At 41.6% G+C, this 23650-nt stretch overlaps 1 protein-coding gene and 1 long non-coding RNA gene across 6 annotated transcripts in view; one reads left to right on the forward strand and one right to left on the reverse strand.

Annotated features, from left to right (window-relative positions):
- The window catches only part of LOC140483931 (voltage-dependent calcium channel subunit alpha-2/delta-2-like), an 839332-nt gene that overhangs the window by 762388 nt on the left and 53294 nt on the right, over positions 1 to 23650 (forward strand). For 3 of the 4 annotated variants that reach the window (XM_072582777.1, XM_072582773.1, XM_072582775.1), the window contains 8 exons: positions 2118 to 2189; positions 4674 to 4735; positions 7383 to 7459; positions 8175 to 8192; positions 9021 to 9081; positions 9599 to 9696; positions 22095 to 22185; positions 23291 to 23353. In XM_072582777.1, the coding sequence (XP_072438878.1) occupies positions 2118 to 2189; positions 4674 to 4735; positions 7383 to 7459; positions 8175 to 8192; positions 9021 to 9081; positions 9599 to 9696; positions 22095 to 22185; positions 23291 to 23353 (542 nt within the window). The remainder of the gene's footprint in view (positions 1 to 2117; positions 2190 to 4673; positions 4736 to 7382; positions 7460 to 8174; positions 8193 to 9020; positions 9082 to 9598; positions 9697 to 22094; positions 22186 to 23290; positions 23354 to 23650) is intronic. The other variant, XM_072582774.1, reaches the window with a different exon arrangement.
- LOC140483933 (uncharacterized) overlaps positions 1705 to 23650 on the reverse strand; it is a 92982-nt gene continuing 71036 nt past the window's right edge. For both annotated transcript variants that reach the window (XR_011962064.1, XR_011962065.1), the window contains 2 exons: positions 10599 to 10646; positions 1705 to 2760 (listed from right to left, as the gene is read on the reverse strand). This is a non-coding gene — a long non-coding RNA (uncharacterized lncRNA). The remainder of the gene's footprint in view (positions 2761 to 10598; positions 10647 to 23650) is intronic.

Consider the following 23650-nt stretch of genomic DNA (forward strand, 5'->3'; position numbering starts at 1 on the left):
ATCCTGAGGGACAGGATGTACATGTATTTGGAAAGGCAAGGACTGATTAGGGATCGTCAACATGGCTTTGTGCGTGGGAAATCATGTCTCACAAACTTGATTGAGTTTTTTGAAGAAGTAACAAAGAGGATTGATGAGGGCAGAGCAGTAGCTGTGATCTATATGGACTTCAGTAAGGCATTCGACAAGGTTCCCCATGGGAGACTGATTAGCAAGGTTAGATCTCACGGAGTAAAGGGAAAACTAGCCATTTGGATACAGAACTGGCTCAAAGGTAGAAGACAGAGGGTGGTGGTGGAGGGTTGTTTTTCAGACTGGAGGCCTGTGACCAGTGGAGTGCCACAAGGATTGGTGCTGGGTCCTCTACTTTTTGTCATTTACATAAATGATTTGGATGCGAGCATAAGTGGTACAGTTAGTAAGTTTGCAGATGACACCAAAATTGGAGGTGTAGTGGACAGCGAAGAAGGTTACCTCAGATTACAACCGGATCTTGATCAGATGGGCCAATGGGCTGAGAAGTTTAATTCAGATAAATGCGAGGTGCTGCATTTTGGGAAAACAAATCTTAGCGGGATTTATACACTTAATGGTAAGGTCCTAGGGAGTGTTGCTGAACAAAGAGACCTTGGAGTGCAGGTTCATAGCTCCTTGAAAGTGGAGTTGTAGGTAGATAGGATAGTGAAGCAGGCGTTTGGTATGCTTTCCTTTATTGGTCAGAGTATTGAGTACAGGAGTTGGGAGATCATGTTGCGGCTGTACAGGACATTGGTTCGACCACTGTTGGAATATTGCATGCAATTCTGGTCTCCTTCCTATCGGAAAGATGTTGTGAAACTTGAAAGGGTTCAGAAGAGATTTACAAGGATGTTGCCAGGGTTGGAGGATTTGAGCTACAGGGAGAGGCTGAACAGGCTGGGGCTGTTTTCCCTGGTGCGTCGGAGGCTGAGGGGTGACTTTATGGAGGTTTACAAAATTATGAGGGGCATGAATAGGATAAATAGACAAAGTGTTTTCCCTGGGCTGGCGGAGTCCAGAACCATAAAGCATAGGTTTAGGGTGACAGGGGAAAGATATAAAAGAGACCTAAAGGACAACTTTTTCACGCTGAGGGTGGTACGTGTATGGAATGAGCTGCCAGAGGAACTGGTGGAGGCTGGTACAATTGCAACATTTAAGAGGCATTTTGATGGGTATATGAATAGGAAGGGTTTAGAGGGATATCGGTCGGGTGCTGGCAGGTGGGACTAGATTGGGTTGGGATATCTAGTCGGCATGGACGGTCTGTTTCCATGCTGTACAACTCTATGACTCTAATAAAGTCTATTCAGTTTCAAGACCGGTCGTTCGACCAATCAAATTGCTTCTGCAATGCAATGTCTGGCACTAGTCTTTAAAGTAAGAAAAAGTCAGGGTCTGGGCTATCTTCTTAATATACCTTTGAGGAGGTTTGGTATGGTCCATAACACTTTTGCACCTTCTATCATGAAGAGTGATACAAAACTCTTGTTTAAAGTCTCTGCAGTTTCTTTGTTTCCCAGTATTATTTCGCCAGTCTCATCCTGTGAGAGACCATCATCTACTTTAGCACACATTCTCACCCTCTCTGCAGGGAGAGATATCTGCTAAATTCCCAATTGGATTTATTTGACTATCTTATACTTATGGCCCTTAGTATCTACTAAAGGAGACATTTTTCCTCTATCTACTTTACCAAGCCACATGGTACCATCCATGTCAATGTTTACTGCACTTCTTCTAAACTATCACTATCCTCCCTCTGATATTGATGTGAACAAATTGTCAGTTGTTCTTATGTTTTCCAATCAAATGACGCCATACTCCAAATACGTTCTGAAAAATACATGTTATTTCCCATTTTAATCATCATTGTTTTCATCATGTTACAATCAGGCAAAGTTCTGCATGAATCACAGTTAAACATTGGAATTGACAATAATTTACAATTCATCCATCCCATTATCTGACAATTCTAATGCCATCAACAGCCATTTCCTGTACTGACTGCGTGTTCCCATTCCATCACTTTGGAGGAAATTACGGTTTCACGTGCTGTTGTTTCTTTTTGTTTGCTCTGTTCATCACTGGTGATGCAGATAAGGAGGAACATGATTGATGGGAAGAGTGGTACAAGTGACATTCGAACTCTACTCAAATCCCTGGATGAGGTAATAGATTATCGCCTGTAACAATTTGTAATTCCACGTCTTCTTGATAAACTTCAAAATGGTGAATAATGCCCATCCAATCAAACAAAGACCATAACCTAGCATGCATAAAATGGTCTTAGGTATTTATGGGAATTAATTTTCACGCAGAGGGTGGTACGTGTATGGAATGAGCTGCCAGAGGATGTGGCAACATTTAAGAGGCATTTGGATGGGTATATGAACAGGAAGGGTTTGGAGGGATATGGCCCGGATGCTGGCAGGTGGGATGAGATTGGGTTGGGATATCTGGTCGGCATGGACAGGTTGGACCAAAGGGTCTGTTTCCATGCTGTACATCTCTATGACTCTATAATTTATGTAAAAAAACAATTCGAAGATATGGACAGAGCTCTATTTTTTTAGGCCCATCTTTCCGACTACTGTAGCCTATAATAAGTGAAAATGTACGCCTTCCTTGTGTATCAGCTTTACCAAGTAACAGTCCAATCAATAGCTAACCCAGGCTGATGCTGCATTGTGCGGAGGTAATGCGAACCTTCAGTAGGAACTGACGAACCTTTCTTCTTTCCTAGCAGTACATAAGAAAATTTTAAATACGCCAAACATTATGGCTCAGTCTGGTAAAACAATCTTGAAATATTCAGCAATCTGATAGCATCTATGGTGGGAAAATAGAGCTAACATTTCAGGCCATTAATCTCTTGTCAGAACAGGGAAAAGTTTGAGATTTAAGAGGCTTTAAGTAGAAGTAAAGATAGTGTAGATAGCAGGAAAGATTAAATAGCAAAAAGGATGTTGGTGGAAGGCAAAAAGAATGCTAATGGGACAAGAAAGACAAGATGGGTCCAAAGTCAATCAGTTCACACCAGGAGTATATTGGCACACACCCAGAGTAAGTCAGTTCACATCTAATTGCCCAGAGGGCAGTTAGAGTCAACCACGTTGCTCTTGATCTGGAATTACATGTAGGCCAGATGAGTTAAGGAGGGCAGTTTCCTTCCCTGAGGATATAGTGAACTAGATGAAAATTTTCCCAACAGTCAACACTGGTTTCGTGGTCATTATTCAACTCTTAATTCTAGACTTTTAAAAATTGAATCCAGGTTGCACCATCTGTCATAGTGGGATTCAAACTTACTGGTCTCTGGATTAATAGGTCTTGCAATAATATCACTAAGCCAATGCCTCCCAATAAGAGACTCAGAATGTTAACTCTGTCTCCAAGTCCATTGATGTTGTCAGATTTCAGAATTACAACATCTTTAGATTAGATTAGATCCTCTACAGTATGGAAACAGGCCCTTTGGCCCAACCAGACCACACTGACCCTCTGAAGAGTAACCCACTCAGTCCCATTTCCCTCTGACTAATGCACCTAACACTATGGGCAATTTATCTAACCTGCATATCTTTGGACTGTGGGAGGAAACTGGTGCACCCGGAGGAAATCCACGCAAACAAGGGGAGAATGTGCAAACTCCAGACAGACAGTCACCCAAGGCTGGGACCCTGGTGCTGTGAGGCAGCAGTGCTAACCACTGAGCCACTGTGCCTCCCCAATAGTATTTTGCTTTTATTAATGGAGGCTGGTGGATAGGGCCTGGTTGGGTTGGGCAAAGCAGAACTCCTTCAGACTGTCCTGGTGGAACTATAGGATGATTGGAATCCCATTGTGAAAAGAAGACAGGTCGGAAACTGGTCTTACTCCAAGTATCCTCTTTGCATTAGATCAGTTGGCTATTGCTGATTGTTGAGTTCACTTGCTCTGTAAACAACTGCTGAATATTTCACATAGCTTTGAAGTCCCAAGTGTACAAAGGGTTGAGTTTTAATGAGACCTATGACAAAATGCTTTATAAGTCATATCTTTCTTTCTCACCATCCCTATGATGCACAGCTTGACAGTAACATATCTAAATGAGGTATTGACTCAGTATGATCAATATTCTGATTATTTTTAACCAAATCTCCACCTGAAAAATAGTATTCAAGGGGAAGGAAGGAGCTGGGTTAACAACATGATAATTTCCTCAGTTATAGACAGCTAATGCTTAAAGATTCCATTCTAAGGAAATGTAGCATTGATTTCTTGGGGAATGTGAAGCTTTACATGCCACGTGGAGTGATCTAGAACTTTCGGGATAACTGTCCATAACTTTGCATTCCCTTGTGAAAAGAACTGAAAATACTAAGAGACAGAAGGGATGTCATGTTATGATAAGGGATGGATCAGTGACTGGTTCACAGCTTGGATGAACATTTGAAGTATCAGCATTCAAGGCCATGGGCCTACTGAGAGAACGTGGGACTAGTGTAGGTAGTCTTTATTTTTGGCCTCTTCTATACTGCATGATTCTGTGACTCTATGCTTATTGTCAGAAGTTGTCTTAAAGATTCAAATAACTTGTGTGAAGTCTAATGTGTTGCCAGGTTAAAATCTCACATTTAAGTATACGTCTATCACTATCTTCCTCTTTGCAGAGATATAATGATGAAGTAACTAGAACATACACATGGTGCCCAGTGCAAAGTGCTGATTACAGGTAATAAATCTATTATAATACATCAAGCTGGGATTGCACATTCACAGTAGTATTACAGCCACAGTTTGCCTGTAACCTTCCCCTTTTGCAAATAGCAATGATGTAAGTTGCAGCGGTTACCTGTTCACAGGTATCTGTGGTACTTCTCACTTTGATACTTGTTTTTTTCCCGACATATTTCATTGTTAATGAAACATATAAGTGTGATATCAGAGACGGTGTGAGACTTTAGGACTTCCATTATTGGGTTGTGGGAGAAATGGTGTTAATTAAGAGTTATGTAACAAAGGTAAGTGGGATAAACTGTTGTATTGGAGACATATGAAACAATAGGCATCTGCTTTGAAAATAGGATGAGTTACACTGGATATTTAAATATAATGTGAGATGGTACAAGACAGAAAAAAAGATAATCAACAGTTTAGTTAACTTTGATGCCTTCCGTCAACATTGTCTTTCAAATATGATATCCCTGCTCAGTTGGCAAATTGAACCCAATCATTGAGTTCACGCCATTGATAACCTAAGTCTAACACTGTCCATCCTTCAAGGGTAATCTGAACTCTGCATTAGCCATCATTAAAATCATATAGCACAGAAGGAGGCCACTCAGCCCATCATGTCTGTGCTAGCTATTTGTAAGAGTTGCCTGAGTAACCATGCACCTCTTTTCCCATAGGCCTGGCAATATTCTGACTTCAAATATTTATCCTCTTTCCTTTTGAAAGTTACAATTGCAACAACTCTCAGTGTAAAAAGAATCTCCACAGAACCATTTTGCTCTTTGCCGATTTCCTTAAATCTGCGAATTGTGGTTGGTTACTGATCTTTCTGTTGCTAGGAAATCTTGCCGTGAATTGCCAATGGAAAATCGTCATAATATTGAATGCACCTATTAAATCTCCCCTATACCATCTCTGCTATAGAGAGAACAAACTAAGCTTTTCAAAGTCCTTCACACAATTGAAGTGTTTCATCATTAGCACCATGTCAATGGATCTCCCTCTGGAACCAATTCTAAACTCCTGATCTTTTTCTGTATGCAAACTCACTAGACTTAGCCCCAATACTCTTGTTGGGTATGACCAGACCATTCCTCATTTCTTTCTCCTGTCTGTTTGTAAAAGTAAGGACTCTGTATGCCTTTTTTAACAGCTTTCTCAAATTGTCCTGTCAGCTACAAGTCCTGTGTCTATGTACACCTGCAAATTCCTACAACCCTTTAAAGTGTTCCCATGGATGCTCATATTGTTTCTCCTCATTCTTCTTCCCAATAAATATCTCATTACTTTTCTCTGTTAAATTTCATCAACTATCTGCCTCTCCATTTTACCTGTCTATTTGCATCCTTCTGAAATCTGCTACAGCCCTCCATGTTACTTACTGTTTTTCTGAATTTTACTGGGTTACCCAAGCTCTACGATCTTAGATTAGATTCCCTACAGTGTAGAAACAGGCCCTTCGGCCCAACCAGTCCACGCTGACCCTCCAAAGAGTAACCCACCCAGTCCCATTTCCCTCTGACTAATGCACCTAACACGATGGGCAATTTAGCATGGCCAGTTAACCTGACCTGCACATCTTTGGACTGTGGGAGGAAACCAGAGCATCTGGAGGAAACCCACGCAAACAAGGGGAGAATGTGCAAACTCCAGACAGACAGTCACCCAAGGCTGGAATTGAACCTGGGACCCTGGTGTTGTGAGGCAGCAGTGCTAACCACTGAGCCACCGTGCTGCCCCTTTTTTTCAAAATGAGTCTAAGCACCATGCCAATGGATCTCCCTCTGGAACCAATTCTAAAATCCTGATCTTTTTTCTGTACGCAAACTCACTAGAATTAGCCCCAATACTCTTGTTGAGGATGACCAATCTTTTGTAAAACTTTAATTTCCTTGTTTCTTTCTATTGTCTGTTTGCAGAGCCTTCTAGAGGCTTCTCCGAAAATATTACTTAAATTAAAATAACTTTAAGTTAACAGATATATAACTTTAATCCAGAATGTTGACACAATTCTTTATTACATAAATATTTTACTTAATGGCATTGTCCCACATGAGAAAGTTTAGAAGATGGTCTGTGTTGTAAGAGATGTTGTTAGCTAACATCTAGTTCTGCTGTTGCTTCTTTGGAATAAAAATGTTGCCAGTGATCCCTCTTCTAAAGGTTTAGTAATATAATTTGGTGATGGATGACTACAAGGAAGCCTCAGAAGAAGAGTCACGATCTTGAATAACACTAAAGGTTTACTGTGTATTCGTAAAATAGCACATTACAGTAGAGTAAGACCAGTTAACTACATTCATTGATGCAAACATGTGTATCTCCTATAAGACAGAAGCTAGATGGTTTAAGTTACATAGTCTAACTATAGACTGGAGCAGACAGCAGACACACGCAACAAACAACTCTCAGACAGGCCAACTGTCTTGTACAACAATCTGGATCCCTGATTATCTGGGTTGACTGGGGTGCCATATACCAACACTAGTGTTGTTGGTAAGGATATTTGTTATGCCTGAACATTGTGAAATACTTTAGAAATTGCTAAATTCTCCTTAAATGTTAATCCCAGATCTCCAGTGAAACAAACAGAAATTGCTTAGACCAGTTTCAAATGTGATATTGCCTCTTCATTCCCTTTGCAGCTTGGCCTTGGTGTTGCCACCATACAGCAGATATTATATCCAAGCAAAGTTGGATGACCAAATCCTTCAAGCTCAGTGTAAGTACCTGTTGTCCAATCTATCCTCTCGTTTGACCTTGAAGCTGCAGATACCCCAGCTGTCACTTGGCTGTGGAAAACTTTACTGCACTGACAGAAAGCAAGTTTCCCTAATCAGAATCAGAGTTTAACCAATTACACCACAGTCACCTTTCTGAAATTGGTGAAACTCTATATTTTGTTCAGCAAAATAAACCCACAAAGTCAAAATAAAATTAATAAATGATCCAGCTGGCTATGAAGCAAAAGTCGAGCTTTCCTTTCCTTGCTTTCTTCTGGAATATACGATGATTCTGAAGCAGCAAACCACGCAGAGACTGTGAAAATGTGCATGCTTTTCACTATGTTCTACTTGGATTTCAGTTTCTTTCTTGCATTTTTGTTTGATTCTGTTGTTTTGTTTTCTTTGGTTTTTCTTTTTAATTTCCGGATTATTTGGACTTGCCTTGTTCTGTTTGCTGAAGCTTTAGAATCATTTGCCCCTGGCTATCGCATGCTAGCCTCGTGTGCAGAGCACCTAGAGCTATCGGTCTAGATGTTTGCAACTGTTTGTTTGCTCTTTTGATATATTTTTATTTTGTCAGTTGCAATATTCTCAGTATATTTATACACAATATTTTTATTCAAATAGTAATTGAATAAAATATTGTTTGTGACCCCCTTCCTACCCAACCCCTTTTTTTCTGCTTTCTCTCTCTATGATGGATTCACACAGTCCAAAACAACAACAAGGGCAAGTATCTGAATATTGGTCCCCTCCCCCCCACCCTCTTTGTTCAGTGCCTATCCCCCACTGTACCCAGCCTGCTTGCCCATTTACCTGCCCGTCTGACCCCTTCTCAAATTCCCTATCTAACCCTATTGATGCAATGTCTTGTTATGTCCACAATGGCTTACAAATTTCCTTTGCATTGCTCTGAATATCTTCCTCTAGATATCTGCTTCCTATTGTATCCAACTTTAATGTCCTGCTTTCTCTGTTTCTCCCCTCTTTTTCTTCCTTTCTCTCACTTCCTTCCTCACTAACTAACCCACCCCTCCTCAATGATACTGAAGAGATATCAGTGCTGTTTGGACCCCACCTATCCACTTCCTCCCTATTAGCCTGTAATTGGACCCTATGCTCCATCCTTTCAAAACAGAGTTTGATTGTCTCCATGTAATTTAAAGAGTTTGGCCATGTTGGTGCCTTCTGAGTGACGTTCAGTTACTGACTATAATCGGTGCAGTGGAAGATGTTGAAAAAATGCAATTGGTAATCAACTATTTCAAGTATTTCTAGTCTTAAAAAAAAGAATTACCTCTTTTATTGGCTAGTATTTTGGACTTTCCATGTTCCAGAATGTAAAAATTGTCTGTTTTTGGGCAACATAGTGGCTACAACTACTCTCCTGAGATGTGCTTCGACCCTGCAGATCAACCTCTTGATCTTCTCATTTTTAAGAGTTGTGTAGTTTCTTCTCCGCTCCTGTGCTAATGATAACATGTCTGAGACGCTGCAGGTGTGAGCTGCACCTCCCCCTCGCCAGTAGTTCCCAGATAATGTTCCTTTTTATTGCAGATTTTGAATCCTTGTTACCCAGCTCCTTTGAGACCGTGGGACATGTATTCATTGCTCCCAGGTAGCTGTGTGTGTGTGTGCGCTTGCCCATTTGCTTCATGCTGTATGCTCATTGTGCCATATACATCACCCTGCTGCCCAAATCTGACCATGACGTGAATCAGTCAATACTCCTCCTTACCACCATCACCCTCCACCCAGCCCCACACCAACCTGAGCTGCGGCCTCTGATTGCACCTGCTATGTCTGCCTTTGTAATGAATATCTATTTCTCTGCTCTGGCATAGTCTCTTCCCATTTTGAAATCACTGATAATGCATGAGCTTCCAGGCTGTGATGGCCCTTCTCTGAAGGCTCCTACCACTGCATGGCACTCATCTGTGGCAGTATAACTCCCGGCTGTCTGTGTGTTAAAGGATAGGGATCTTCCTGCAGCATGATTCCTTTTCATGTTACTGTCCCATCCTCGTACAGGAGTGACACCCTAGGGGTTTGAGGATAAGGGCTTGTCACTGTCTCTTTCACCCAGTGTCCACTTTACCCTCATGGAATGTGTTTACACTTGGATTTCCTCCTAGGGAATACTGCAAGGATCTTGTCAAGTCAGACAACAACACAGAGTTGTTATTCAATTTTATCAGTCTGATGGATAAGAACACTCCTGACTACAAGAACTGTGAGTACAGCAACAGTCTCCAGGGGCAGGACCCCTCAACTACCTGTCAGCTCATGGAAGCTTCATTTTCTGGTTCAGTTATGACTTTATTTAGATGTTGTAAAAGATGCAGGCTTGCTATTGCCAGCAGGGATCTACTGTACTGTGTTTCACTGGTATTTAAATAAAGACAGGATGAAAACATCGTAAAAATTCTCATGAAGAGAATTTTCTTATAGAGAGTCAAGTCTAGATTTTAAAGGGAAAATATTTTAAGGTACTGATGCTAAATATGTGGATGGGATAGTTTCTAATATTTAAAATTTCAGTAAAATCTTGAACGAGCATTGAACAAGGTGTGAAATTTAGGATATCATTTTTAAGTAATGTGTCAGCATGTTGTTATGATCTCCATGGAGACGAGTAACCTCCCTACCAGAAAGTTTTGACATCGATTACTGTGTTTGATGCCACTCCAAATGTAACAATGCTTCATTTGAAATCAAATTTATTTTAAGGTTTAATTTGGAATGAGTCCTGATTACAAGCAATTATAATTCTGGAGTCAAAAGTAATCACAGCTTCTTTAATTTGTGTAAGCATGCATGTAGGCATCCAAATGCAGCTTCCTATAGATTATGATATAAACAAAAATAAACAAATCCTATCACATATTTTCCAAACTTTTTCACAGAAGTGTCCCTCACCCTTTCCATTTCAACTGGTAGGTTACCCTGCCTTCTGATCATTCTCCAGGGCCTGTGCCCATAGAGACACCAACTCTTGGAGAAAAAGCAAGAGACACTTTGCCATGATGATGGGGGAAGATGATAAATAACAATGTGAATGCAGCAACACTAGGAGAAAGTGCAGTGAAATTACGTTTAAAATTAAAAAATAGAAAATACAAGCCAGCTACTCACCAACTTCCTAAGGCTACTTCGATCTTCCAAACCCATGATCTCTACCACCTAAAAGGACAGGGTCAGCAGATTAGATCATATTATATTACTTACAGTGTGGAAATGGCCCTTCGGCCCAACAAGTCCACACCAACCCACCGAAGCGCACCCACCCAGACCCATTCCCCTACGTTTAGCCCTGCACCTAATACTACGGGCAATTTAGCATGGCCAATTCACCTTACCTGCACATCTTTGGACTGTGGGAGGAAACCTGAGCACCCGGAGGAAACCCATGCAGACACAGGGAGAATGTGCAAACTCCACACAGTCAGTCGCCTGAGGCGGGAATTGAACCCGGGTCTCTGACACTGTGAGGCAGCAGTGCTAACCACTGTGCCACCGTGCCGCCCACTTTTTAAAAAATATGCGCTTAGTTTTGAACTCTCACTCCCACAACCATCACAGACACGTTCCCCTTCATGTCATACACTATCTGACTTGAATCGCCATTTCTTCAATGTCACTGGGTCAAAATTCTGGAAGTCCCTCCCTAACAGCACTGTGGGTGCATCTAGTAACCAGGGCACACAGCAGCTCAAGAAGATGGGGAACCACAGTTAATGATGAGCAATAAAAGCTTGCTTAGTAGTGATGCTCACCATTACATGAATGAATTTTTAAAATTACAATAGTACCATATCAACTATAATAAATTATTATAAGCATTTAAAATAATATAGCTAACAATAATAGCAGTATGATGATAATTGCTGTAGTGTTTATCCATCTGTATGCAATTGAGATTTAGAAAAGTGTCTAACACTCTTTGTAATGTCTAGCCAGTGTTTTTTGGCTGAGGAATTGCTTTTGTTTGTTTAATTTCAGCTTAGTTGCTTGTAAATAGATTCTGAATAATTTCAGTCAAACATTGCTGACAAGTTTTACAATTGTTGTTGTTTGAGCAGTGTGTTTTCATTTCAGGGTTGGTGATTTAAATGGATCACTGTTAACTGTCAAATAATGACTAGACGATCGCTTTGGAGCATGGATTATCGTAAATGAGTGTTGTCAAACATTGAATTATGTCAGAATTGTTTGGTGGAATTGTTTGGGTAAAAAAACCAAACTTATCAAACAACAAATGGAAGAAAACGAGAAAAGATTTCACAGTTTTAACTTTAACAATCGAAAAAGAGTTAAGAATGAAGTAACATGTAAATTGTGTTCGGTCAAAACTATAAATTACTTCAAATAATTGATACAACAAAGGTAGATTTCACAGATTTACTGGCAGTCCATTTAAAATCTTTAGCGTGTACAGCCAAAAAAAATCACAACCCTATCTTCCTCAGGTAGAGTTTGACACTACTTCTTATTTGGTCATTTGATCCGTATTTGGCCTTCACTGGCAGCTTTACCTAATCCAAGTAATCACCAAAATGGCACACTTCTTACCTTGGTCAAAATGGTGTTCATGATGTGGATAACTGAAGCAGTGACAGTAACTCTTTTTCCACTATCCCTGCTGCTAAATCCAGTCTTCAGGTTTCATTCTTTTCAACTGTCATGCGCACACAACTTTCCACAGACTTCTTGCTTTGACCTGAAGTCAGATCTCTTTGTGTTTTTTCTTTTTAGATTCAACCAGCCTTCATTTCCCAAGTAAACTCAGGTCACGATTTGATTTCCCAGCCAGGATTTCAAAGTTACCACACCACTTATCCAGAACCTGATGTTGTGGTTTCTCTTTCAGTTGAGGATTATGCCAAACAATACTGACTTTGAATGCAAACTAATCACAGACAGCAACTCAGACATACTTTTCCCCAGTTTCATAAATTGTGCATTTCAAAAGTGTGAGTGAGTTTGATAGAGTAGATTGGGAGAAACTGTTCCCATTCATAAAAGGATTGAGAACCAGAACTACAGGTCTAAAGTTATTTGCAAAAGAAGCAAATGTGAGGTGCAAAATCCAAGTTTTACCAGCTAATAATTAGTGTATGCAGTGCACTGCCTGGGAGTGAGATGGAGACAGATTCAACTGAGGCATTGGATGATTGTTTATATAGAAATAATGTGCAACGGTATAGGGAAAAAGCATGAGATTGGCACTAGGTAATGGTGTTCACTTGTAGAGCAGGTGCTGACAGGATGGTCCAAAAGGCCGCTTCTGCACCAGAATACTCCTGTGATGTTTTAAATACCATATTTGCCCACATTTTTCTGAGGTCCAGATAATTGGCTCATAACTTTAGCAGGCCAAGTAATCAGGAGAACGTGTCACTGGCATTCATGTCCTTTTTACTCAGAGCAAGGTTCAATGATGTGAACATTATTGTAAGGTGGCCCTTGCACTTGAAAATCAACTTAATAGTAATAATACAACATAATAAAGAAGGAGCATACATTGCTGGTAGATGCATATATTGTTCACCAAATAGGCCAATACGTGCTCGGCATTGTCTATGATAAATTTCTAATAATTATCTCCCTTTATGGAGTATTCAACTGATGTGGCTAAACCTGACACCTCTTGTACTTTGTTAACCCAAAGTGCTTTACCCCACCTTTTCTGAATTCAGAATCCTTTTGCCATTTGTTAGTGTCCTGTGTTAATGAAATAAATGATCGTTTTGTACTGATCGTGGTGTCATAAAGTAGACATTGTGCACTCCAGAAGCATTGATTATTCTTATAGTAGACAGGGCAGTTCTATCTTTCATCCACATGAGCTTAATCTCCCAAAATAAAAACTCAATAAATTGCACAAACTACAGCTGTCAATATGTTATGCATTCTAAACAAAATAAAATTATTTAACTCTATCTTTGTTAGACTTCATACAGTGTTCACTCATTTAGCTCCATCTCCTGAATTTTCGTATCACAGCTGATCTGGAATCTCACTGACTCGATTGGTAAACTGAGCTATAGAAAGTCCAAAGATCCTGATGTGTCTGTGTTTAACTGCCTCCCTTCTATAATCTAAGCATTCAAAGTTGAACCAGGTAATTTGTAAGGTTTTTTTGGGTTCACTGTAACTTTAATTATGAGATCTAAATTAAATCTGAACGGGACCCTTTACTATCCCAATAACACACTACTGCCTTCATGAATCATGCCCTAGCCAGGTCTCAGTGGTATTTCACAATCAATGAGTCCAAACCATATTAGTCCAAACCAGTTCAAGCAGAGAATTCTGAAAAGATCAATGAAAAGAAGCTCACCACAAATAGTAAGGCTCAAAATAAAGTGCAGGAACAGCGAAAGGAAGAAAAACAAATCCTGCATTTATATAGCATCTTTCATGACCACAGGCTCAAAGTGATTTACAGCCAACTAAATACATTTGAAATGTATGATGAGGGACACAACAAGCTCCCACTAGCATCTATGCAGCCAGTTGTTTTTCTAATGATAAACAGTGGCCAGGAGAACCCCCCTCTTCTTCGAAATAGTTAGAATGGGATATTTTACAACCACCCAAAGTACAAAGGTGCAAAAGGATATGTGGGTTTCTGGAGATAGAGAATAGAAGAGCAAGAATGTGATTAGAGTCATAGAGATGTACAGCATGGAAACAGACCCTTCGGTCCAACCCGTCCATGCCGACCAGATATCCCAACCCAATCTAGTTCTACCTGCCAGTACCTGGCCTACATCCCTCCAAACCCTTCCTATTCATATACCCATCCAAATACCTTTTAAATGTTGCAATTGTACTAGCCTCCACCACTTCCTCTGGCAGCTCATTCCATTCACGCACCGCTATTGGGATAGGGGAGGAGGTGATGGCCTAGTGGTATTACCACTGGACTATTAATCCAGAGATTTAGGTAATATTCTGGGGATCCGGGTTCCAATCCTCCCATGGGTGACAGTGGAATTTGCATTCAATTATTTAATGGGCGGCACGGTGGCACAGTGGTTAGCACTGCTACCTCACAGCACCAGAGACACGGGTTCAATTCTGACCTCAGGCGACTGATTGTGTGGAGTTTGCACATTCTCCCCGTGTCTGCATGGGTTTCCTTCGGGTGCTCCGGTTTCCTCCTACAGTCCAAAAATGTGCAGGTCAGGTGAATTGGCCATGCTAAATTGCCCACAGTGTTAGGTGCAGGGGAATGGGTCTGGGTGGGTGCGTTTCAGCGGGTCGGTGTGGACTTGTTGGGCCGAAGGGCCTGTTTTCACATGTAAGTAATCTAAACCCTCTGTGTAAAAAAGTTGCCCCTTAGGTCTCTTTCATATCTTTCCCCTCTCACCCTAAACCTATGCCCTATAGTTCTGGACTCCCTGACCCCAGGGAAAAGACTTTGCCTATTTACCCTATCCATGCCCCTCATAATTTTGTAAACCTCTATAAGGTCACTCCTCAGCCTCCGACGCTCCAGGGAAAACAGCCTCTCCCTGTAGCTCAAATCCTCCAACCCTGGCAACATCCTTGTAAATCTTTTCTGAACCCTTTCAAGTTTCACAACATCCTTCCGATAGGAAGGAGACCAGAATTGTATGCAATATTCCAACAGTGGCCTAACCAATGTCCTGTACAACCGCAACATGACCTCCCAACTCCTGCACTCAATACTCTGACCAATAAAGGAAAGCATACCAAACGCCTTCTTCACTATCCTATCTACCTACAACTCCACTTTCAAGGAGCTATGAACCTGCACTCCAAGGTGTCTTTGTTCAGCAACACTCCCTAGGACCTTATCATTAAGTGTATAAGTCCTGCTAAGAATTGCTTTCTCAAAATGCAGCATTTATCTGAATTAAACTCCATCTTCCACTTCTCAGCCCATTGGCCCATCTGGTCAAGATCCTGTTGTAATCTGAGGTAACCCTCTTCGCTGTCCACTACACCTCCAATTTTGTCATCTGCAAACTTACTAACTGTACAGCTAATGCTCACATCCAAATCATTTATGTAAATGACAAAAAGTAGAGGACCCAGCATCGATCCTTGTGGCACTCCACTGGTCACAGGCCTCCAGTCTGACAAACAACCCTCCACCACCACCCTCTGTCTTCTACCTTTGAGCCAATTCTGTATCCAAATGGCTAGTTCTCCCTGTATTCCATGAGATCTAACCTTGCTAACCAGTCTCCTATGGGGAACCTTGACGAACGCCTTACTGAAGTCCAGATAGATCACATCTACTGCTCTGCCCTCATCAATCCTCTTTGTTACTTCTTCAAAAAACTCAATCAAGTTTGTAAGACATGATTTCCCACGCACAAAGCCATGTTGACTATCCCTGATCAGTCCTTGCCTTTTCAAATACATGTACGTCCTGTCCCTCAGGATTCCCTCCAACAACTTGCCCACCACCGAGGTCAGGCTCACTGGTCTATAGTTCCTTGGTTTGTTTTTACCGCCCTTCTTAAACAATGGCACCACGTTTGCCAACCTCCAGTCTTCCGGCACCTCACCTGTGACTATTGATGATACACATATCTCAGCAAGAGGCCCAGCAATCACTTCTCTAGCTTCCCACAGAGCTCTCGGATATACCTGATCAGATCCTGGAGATTTATCCACCTTTACCCCGTTTCAAGACACCCAGCACTTCCTCCTGTGTAATCTGGACATTTTGCAAGATGTCACCATCTATTTCCCTACAGTCTATATCTTCCATATCCTTTTCCACAGTAAATACTGATGCAAAATGTTCATTTAGTATCTCCCCCATTTTCTGCAGTTCCACACAAAGGCCGCCTTGCTGATCTTTGAGGGGCCTTATTCTCACCCTAGTTACCCTTTTGTCCTTAATATATTTGTAGAAACCCTTTGGATTCTCCTTAATTCTATTTGCCAAAGCTATCTCATGCCCCCGTTTTGCCCTCCTGATTTTCCTCTTAAGTATACTCCTACTTCCTTTATACTATTCTAAGGATTCACTCAATCTATCCTGTCTATACCTGACATATGCTTCCTTCTTTTTCTTAACCAAACCCTCAATTTCTTTAGTCGTCCAGCATTCCCTATACCTACCAGCCTTCCCTTTCTCCCTGACAGGATTGTACTTCCTCTGGATTCTCGTTATCCATTCCTGAAGGCCTCCCATTTTCCAGCCGTCCCTTTACCTGCGAACATCTGCCTCCAATCAGCTTTTGAAGGTTCTTGCCTAATACCGGCTTTCTCCAATTTAGAACTTCAACTTTTAGATCTGGTCTATCCTTTTCCATCAGTATTTTAAAATGAATAGAATTATGGTTGCTGGCCCCAAACTGCTCCCCCACTGCCACCTCAGTCACCTGTCCTGCCTTATTTCCCACGAGTAGGTAAAGTTTTACACCTTCTCTAGTCGGTGCATCCACATACTGAATCAGAAAATTGTATCGTACACATTTAAGAAATTCCTCTCCATCTAAACCCTGAACACTATGGCAGTCCTAGTCGATGTTTGGAAAGTTAAAATCTCCTACCAAAACCACCCTAGTATTCTTACAGATAGTTGAGATCTCCTTACAAGTTTGTTTCTCAATTTCCCCCTGACTGTTAAGGGGTCTATTATACAATCCCAATAATCCCTTTCTTATTTCTCAGTTCCACCCAAATAACTTCCCTGGATGTATTTCCGGGAATATCCTCCCTCAGCGCAGCTGTAATGCTATCCCTTATCAAAAATGCCACTGCCCCTCCTCTCTTGCCTCCCTTTCTCTCCCTCCTGTAGCATTTGTATCCTGGAACATTAAGCTGCCAGTCCTGCCCATCCGTGAGCCATGTTTCTGTAATTACGATGATATGCCACATGTTCCTTACCATGCCCTGAGTTCATCTGCCTTCTCTGTTAGGCCCCTTGCATTGAAATAAATGCAGTTTAGTTTATTAGTCCTACCTAGTCCCTGCCTGCCCTGACTGTTTGACTCGCTTCTGTTCCCAACTGTACCAGTCTCAGATTGATCTGTTTCCTCACTATCCCCTAGGTCCCACCCCCTCCCCCACCTTACTAGTTTAAATCCTGCCGAGCAATTCTAGCAAATTTCCCTGCCAGTATATTAGTCCCCTTCCAATTTGCCCGAAACGTCGATTTCGAAGCTACTTGGATGCTGCCTGAACTGCTGTGCTCTTCCAGCACCACTAATCCAGAATCTAGTTTCCAGCATCTGCAGTCATTGTTTTTACCCCTTCCAATTTTGGTGATTAGATCCAATTGTATGAAGCTCTGAGCAGCTTGTTATTGGAATGATACTTGAGCCATGAAAAAGTTCAGGAATACTATCAGGAATGTGAGAGCATGGTTATGAAAAAAATACTGTACCAATGGGACTTTCCAACAGTAGCACAAAGGTTTTCAAAATTCAGAAACAATTTTGAGAGTACAAATGGTGAAAGATAAAGGAATCATAATTCCATGTTGTAACGTCTAACATAATTCTTTGAAAATTCTAAATAATTCTTCTCCCTTTGCCATCTGTAGTGCAGGTGCAAGAGTGCAGAGGGTGCTGCAACATAGTGTACTAGCTGTTACAGAAGATAACCTAATCACTTTGATTGTCCTTGTCCTTCTCAGCTAAAGCTACTGATAATTAAAATCCCAGAATAGCCTCCTCTACTACAACAAGTTCCCTGCAGTTCTAAGATAATCCCCTCCTTCCCTATAACCCTCCTGAACTGAACTGAAAACAACGAATGCTGGAGATCACAGCAGGTCAGGCAGCATCCAAGAAGAGAAAGCAAGCTAAGGTTTTGAATCTAGATGGCTTATCATCAGAGTGAAGTGAAGTGTGAAGGGGGCAGTAGTGAATGGGTGGGGTCAGAACGCTGGGGAGAAAGGCTGTTGATAGTTCAGATTAAGTGCTTGGAATGAGAGAAGGGCAAAAACAGTGTCTAACTGTCAGACTGGAAAGATAATCACACTCGGGTGAGGGAAGCGGAGAGAATGACAGAGAACATAACAAGTATAGCTAAAAGAAAGGGCAGGAGTGGTATCACAATTTGATGGTGTTGAGCTCAATGTTGAGCCTAGAAGGTTGTAAACTGCCCAGTTTGAAGATGTGCTGTTGTTCTTCCAGTTTGCGCTGTGATTCTCTGGAGCATTGCAGCATCTGAGGACAGACAGGTTGGTGAGTGAGCAAGATGCTGTATTAAAATGACCGGCTGTGGGAAGATAGGGGCCATGATTGTGCACGGACTGGAGGTGTTCTGCAAAGTGGTCACCCAGTCTGCATTTAGTTTCTCCAATGTTGAGTAGGCCACATCAGGTGCAGCGAATATAATACACAAGATTGGAGGAAGGGCAGTTGGTTCTGCTATAACACACATTTCATCAGCGCGAATTAGCCATAATGCAATTGAAGAATTGGGACCATTATTTGTAGAAACAAACTTTCCTCACCTGTATTGGCTAACAGATGATTCCGGTCCCATTGGTTTAAATGATGATTTTCTTATAACGCAGGATCACACAGGAATGGAACTGGCGCGTTATATCAGAACAGACTGCACAGGTGAAATGCTGGTTCACCTGGAAAGACTGTTTAGACCCTTGGATGGTGAGCAGGGAGGAGCTGAAGGGACAGGTGATGCACCTTCTGAGATTACATGGGGAAGTACTGTGGAAAGGTGGGGGTATTGGTGTTGGTGCTCAAGGAATGGACTAGTGTGTCCCGGAGGGAACTATCCCTGCAAAATGCTTACAGGGGAGTGAGGGGAAGATGTGTTTGGGAGTGGCGTTCTGCTGGAATTGTCTGAAATGGCAGAGAATAAACCTTTGACTACGGAGACTAGTGGGGTGAAAAGTGAGAACAAGGGGGACCCAATCATGCTGCTACAAGTGATGGGAAGGGGCAAAGACGGAAGCACGGGTGATTGGTCAGATGCAGTTGAGGGCCTTGTAAACCACAGTTATGGATGAAGCAAGCCATGTCAGCAGCGCTGTTTTGGAAGGTGGCATCGTCTGACCAGATACGAAGTAGGCAAAAGAACTGAGAGAATGAGGTAGAATCCTTGCAGGACATAGGGTGAGAAGAGCTGTACAGAAGGTAGCTATGGTAGTCAGTGGCTTTGTAGTGGATGGCAGTGGACAATTTATCCCCCTACAATGGAGATGGAGAGGTCAAGGAAAGGAAGGGAAGTGTCAGAATTGGAAGATGTGACAATTGTAGAGGGGTGGAAACTCGGGGGAAAATGAACAAATTTTTCAAGGTCCGGGCAGGAACATGAAGCAGCACCGAAACAGTCGTCGAGTTGTGGGAGGGGGCCAGAGTAGGACTGGAACAAGGATTGTTTCACATATCCCATAAAGGGGCAGGCATAACTGGGACCCACGCAGGTGCCCATAGCCACTCCTTTAACTTGTCAGTAGTGAGATGAATTAAAGTAGAAATTGTTCAGTGAGAGAACACGTGCAGCCAACTGGAGGAGAGTGGTGTTCAGGCCTCTGGTCAAGGAAGAAGCTGAGAGCTCTCAGACCATCCTAGCGGAGAATGGAAATATATAGGGATTGGATATCCATGGTGAACAGGAGTCCGTTCGGCCCAGAGAACTGGAAATAGGGGTCTGGACAAGTGGAAAGAGGATGGAGTTAAGGTCACTGGGGCAGGAACAGGCTGTTACAATGGGCCTACCAGAAGAATCTGATTTGTAGGTTTTGGGAAGGAGGTAGAAGCAGGCCGCCCACGATTGGGAAACTATGCGTTTGAAGGCAGAGGTGGGGAAGATATCCGGAAGTAATGAGTTCAGTGACAGTCCTGGCAACAATGGCTTGATGTGGGGTCATGGTCCAGGATGAAGTGGGAAGAGGTGACCCAGATTGGCATTGAGCCTCCGCAAGGTACCAGACTATAACACCACTACCTTTGTTGGTGAGTTTAATAACAAAGTTAGGATTGGACCTGAGAGTGAGAAGTGTGGCAATTTCAGAAGAGGACAGGTTAGAGTGGGTGAGAGGAGCAGAAAAATTTGAGACTACTGATGTCACGCCAGTAGTTTTCAATAAAGAGATTTAGGGCAGGTAAGAGGCCAGGAGAAAGGGGTCCAAGTGGAGGGTGAATACCCTCCTAACCCTAACCTTCCTGATCTGTCCCTCACTCCTTGCCAGTGTTTGCTAAATCTATTGAGATCTGTATTTCCTCATTTTGCAGTTTGGCTGGGATATGTGATTAACATCATTTGTTGGGCTAGTTGAAAGGAAAGGTAGCTTTCCCAAAAGGTGACTGTCCAGGTTATTCTCAAATCTTAAAGATCATGGAAGGATAACCAATGGGGTTAGGTACGTACTCCAAGCATACCTGACCTTCTGTGTCGCTTAGCTTCTTCTTATCTTCATGTAGATAGTGAGATTGTGAAGTAGTGCTTGCTGGGAGCACACGCCCTGTTATTAACATCCTGACATTAAATCCTCAGCGTTATTGTAGACATCCCTATTAATATCAGCTGTTGCAGTTGTTCAAGGAGTTCTACTATTTATTGCTTTGTTCAAACATCAAATCATGTTTTCTAATACATCCTTTGTCCATGTGGAATACAAAGTCGTACAACAGTAAATGCACTGAGTTTTATTTAGAGATGCCATGCTCATCTAGTCTAAACATCTCAACACATGTAGGAGATTGCCTGCTCTGATTGAAATGTCCCCAGTTCCCCACACTTCCTCAGAGCCAATAATCAGTTGATATGTGCTGTCAACAATCTGGACAGATAACTACAGATACCTCCACAATAAATAACTTCTATTATGCTGTGTTACTGCAGTATCTGACTTTGTGCTCTTGATGACTACAGGAAGGAATGGTTTGTTCTAAAGATGTATGTATAGTGACTGGAATACCACTGTCTTCCTATTTCACTGGTTAACCATAACCATAATCATAATCCTAATTGTAATCTCACTGATCAATATAACTCACTAGTGTCTCTGTAAACTTACTGCTTAACTATTACTGTATTTCCTCTTGAATACTTTGTGTGGGTCAGATTCATTTTACACTGGTCTTCATTTGAAACTGATGATAACTTTTCCCGTGTGTGGATTGACTATTCGGAAGTGCAGTCTAGGTGGATTGGCCATGGGAAATGCAGGGTTACAGGGTTAGAGTAGGGGGGCAAGTCTGGGTGATATGCTCTTCGGAGGGTCAGTGTGGACTTGATGGGCCAAATGGCCTGCTTCCACAGTGTAAGGGTTCTATTTTGTAAAAACTGACTCAAATGTTTGGAAAAAAAAGACATCCGCGGTGGAATTATAAATCTGATCACACCAATTTAGGATCTAATTTCACTTTGCCTGCATTCACCAAGTTTCGCCTGTTGGTGGATCTCTATTCAGTGAAGTTACTGCAGATAAACTTGTCAGCTGCACAATATATTCAAAGCAAGGCCTGGGCTCTCCTTGTATAAACTCATAGTAATCAGTGTTGCTGTTCCTGATCATTTTGTAGGCATGAAGTTATAATGTGATCAATGATGAGTTAGTGTGAGAGGCTGAGGACTTCATAACGTCCGTGAAAATTCCATCAAGGCCAAGTCCAGTAATGTCTCACTAGCAGTCACCTTGTCTCCATGTTTTTCTAGGTGATTCAAATCTGATCTATAATCTGATCCTGGATTCAGGGGTTACTGCCAAACTAGTGGAGAAAGTTTGGAGGAATCACGACTTGCACACGTAAGTTCCCGGATCTGCTCGGATTATTGAAGCAGTTGACAGTAATCACTCAGTTATTGCCACAGCAGAGGACAGAGGTGAGAGTAACAGGGTTTCGGTGTGTGATAGTCAGTCCAATAGTAACAGCAACAGGAGACAAGAGGACTGGAGTAAAAATGCTTTGTTTAAATTCCTTGATTACTTGGCTGGTTAGTCAGTTTATAGAAACATTAGAAGTTCCCAATATGTTTCCTGTACTTGTAGGTGTTAAGTTGTCAAAATTACAGAACAAAACAAAACTCCAATTATACGACACCTTCAACATAGTAAAATATACAAAGGAGACTTTTTTTTCTCCTCTCTCTGCAGCTGCAGCACAGACAATGCCATATCTGAATCTCAGTTACAGCAGATTGCTGATGTATTGGACCAAGGAGATTTTTTGAATTATATCAGTTGTGCTCTGAACTAATATAGGATGGAATTTGTAAGACTTCAGTCCTCATCATTGCAACAATCAATTCTTCGAAAACCTCAATCTTTGATTGAACTTGCTTAGGCAGTCAACAGGGATAATTTTGTTTTTTCTGTGTTTTTAACCCAACAAATAAACACGAATTTATATTTTCAGTGATGTGAGCTCACTTTGTATATATTTTAGACCAGGGAAATAGTGATTTAAAATCATTTGGTAGAAGGGGGCTCCAAGTGAGGCACATACAGGAAAATTTAATAGGAATTTTGGAACTGAGAATCCAGTGATGAATGTAAAGTTGTTGAATTGAGCACTAACTTGATTTGTTTTCATTCCCCTTCTCTCTCTTTCTCAATTGCCCCCTCCTCCTGGGTCTTTCTCTCTGTTATCTTATTTTCTTTTCAATATGTGTGTCTTATTCTCTATTTTCATATCTCACATGTTCTGCATATGTTGTATTTCACTCCCTGATTTTCTATCTGCCTCTTCATTTTATTGCACCAAATTTTTAATCTTTCTGTCTTTCTTTCTCTCCGTTTCATGTTGTTACGCTCATTGTCTTTTCTGTGTCTCTTTCCCTATTAACTCACTTTCTCCCTATTGCTTCCACTCCTGGTTTTTGTGTCTCTCGGTCCCTTTTCTTGATTGTAGGCTAGGTCTCCTGGCAGTTTTTGTGGCCACCGATGGAGGAATTACGAGAGTTTTTCCAGCCAAGTAAGTATCCATTTCTTCTTAAAGCAGGCTTGTTATTGTGTAAATGGTATGGAGTCCAAAGCAATATATGGGCAAGTAACTTAAAAAGCAGAAACGAGATTCTAAAGGGGAAACATTTGGAGTTAAAAGCATTTTGTCCCTCACAGATACCAACAGTATGAGACTATTGCATAGAGAGACACTGTCCTTCATTACCACTGAAAAATGCCTCTTGCAGTCAAGCTGCTCCGTTATGCTGCCCTTTGGACTTGCAACTATGCCTCAACGTTATAGTTCATAGGTATCTGAGGATTATAC

Source organism: Chiloscyllium punctatum, chromosome 12, assembly GCF_047496795.1.
Source record: "Chiloscyllium punctatum isolate Juve2018m chromosome 12, sChiPun1.3, whole genome shotgun sequence".
NCBI classification, from domain to species: domain Eukaryota; kingdom Metazoa; phylum Chordata; class Chondrichthyes; order Orectolobiformes; family Hemiscylliidae; genus Chiloscyllium; species Chiloscyllium punctatum.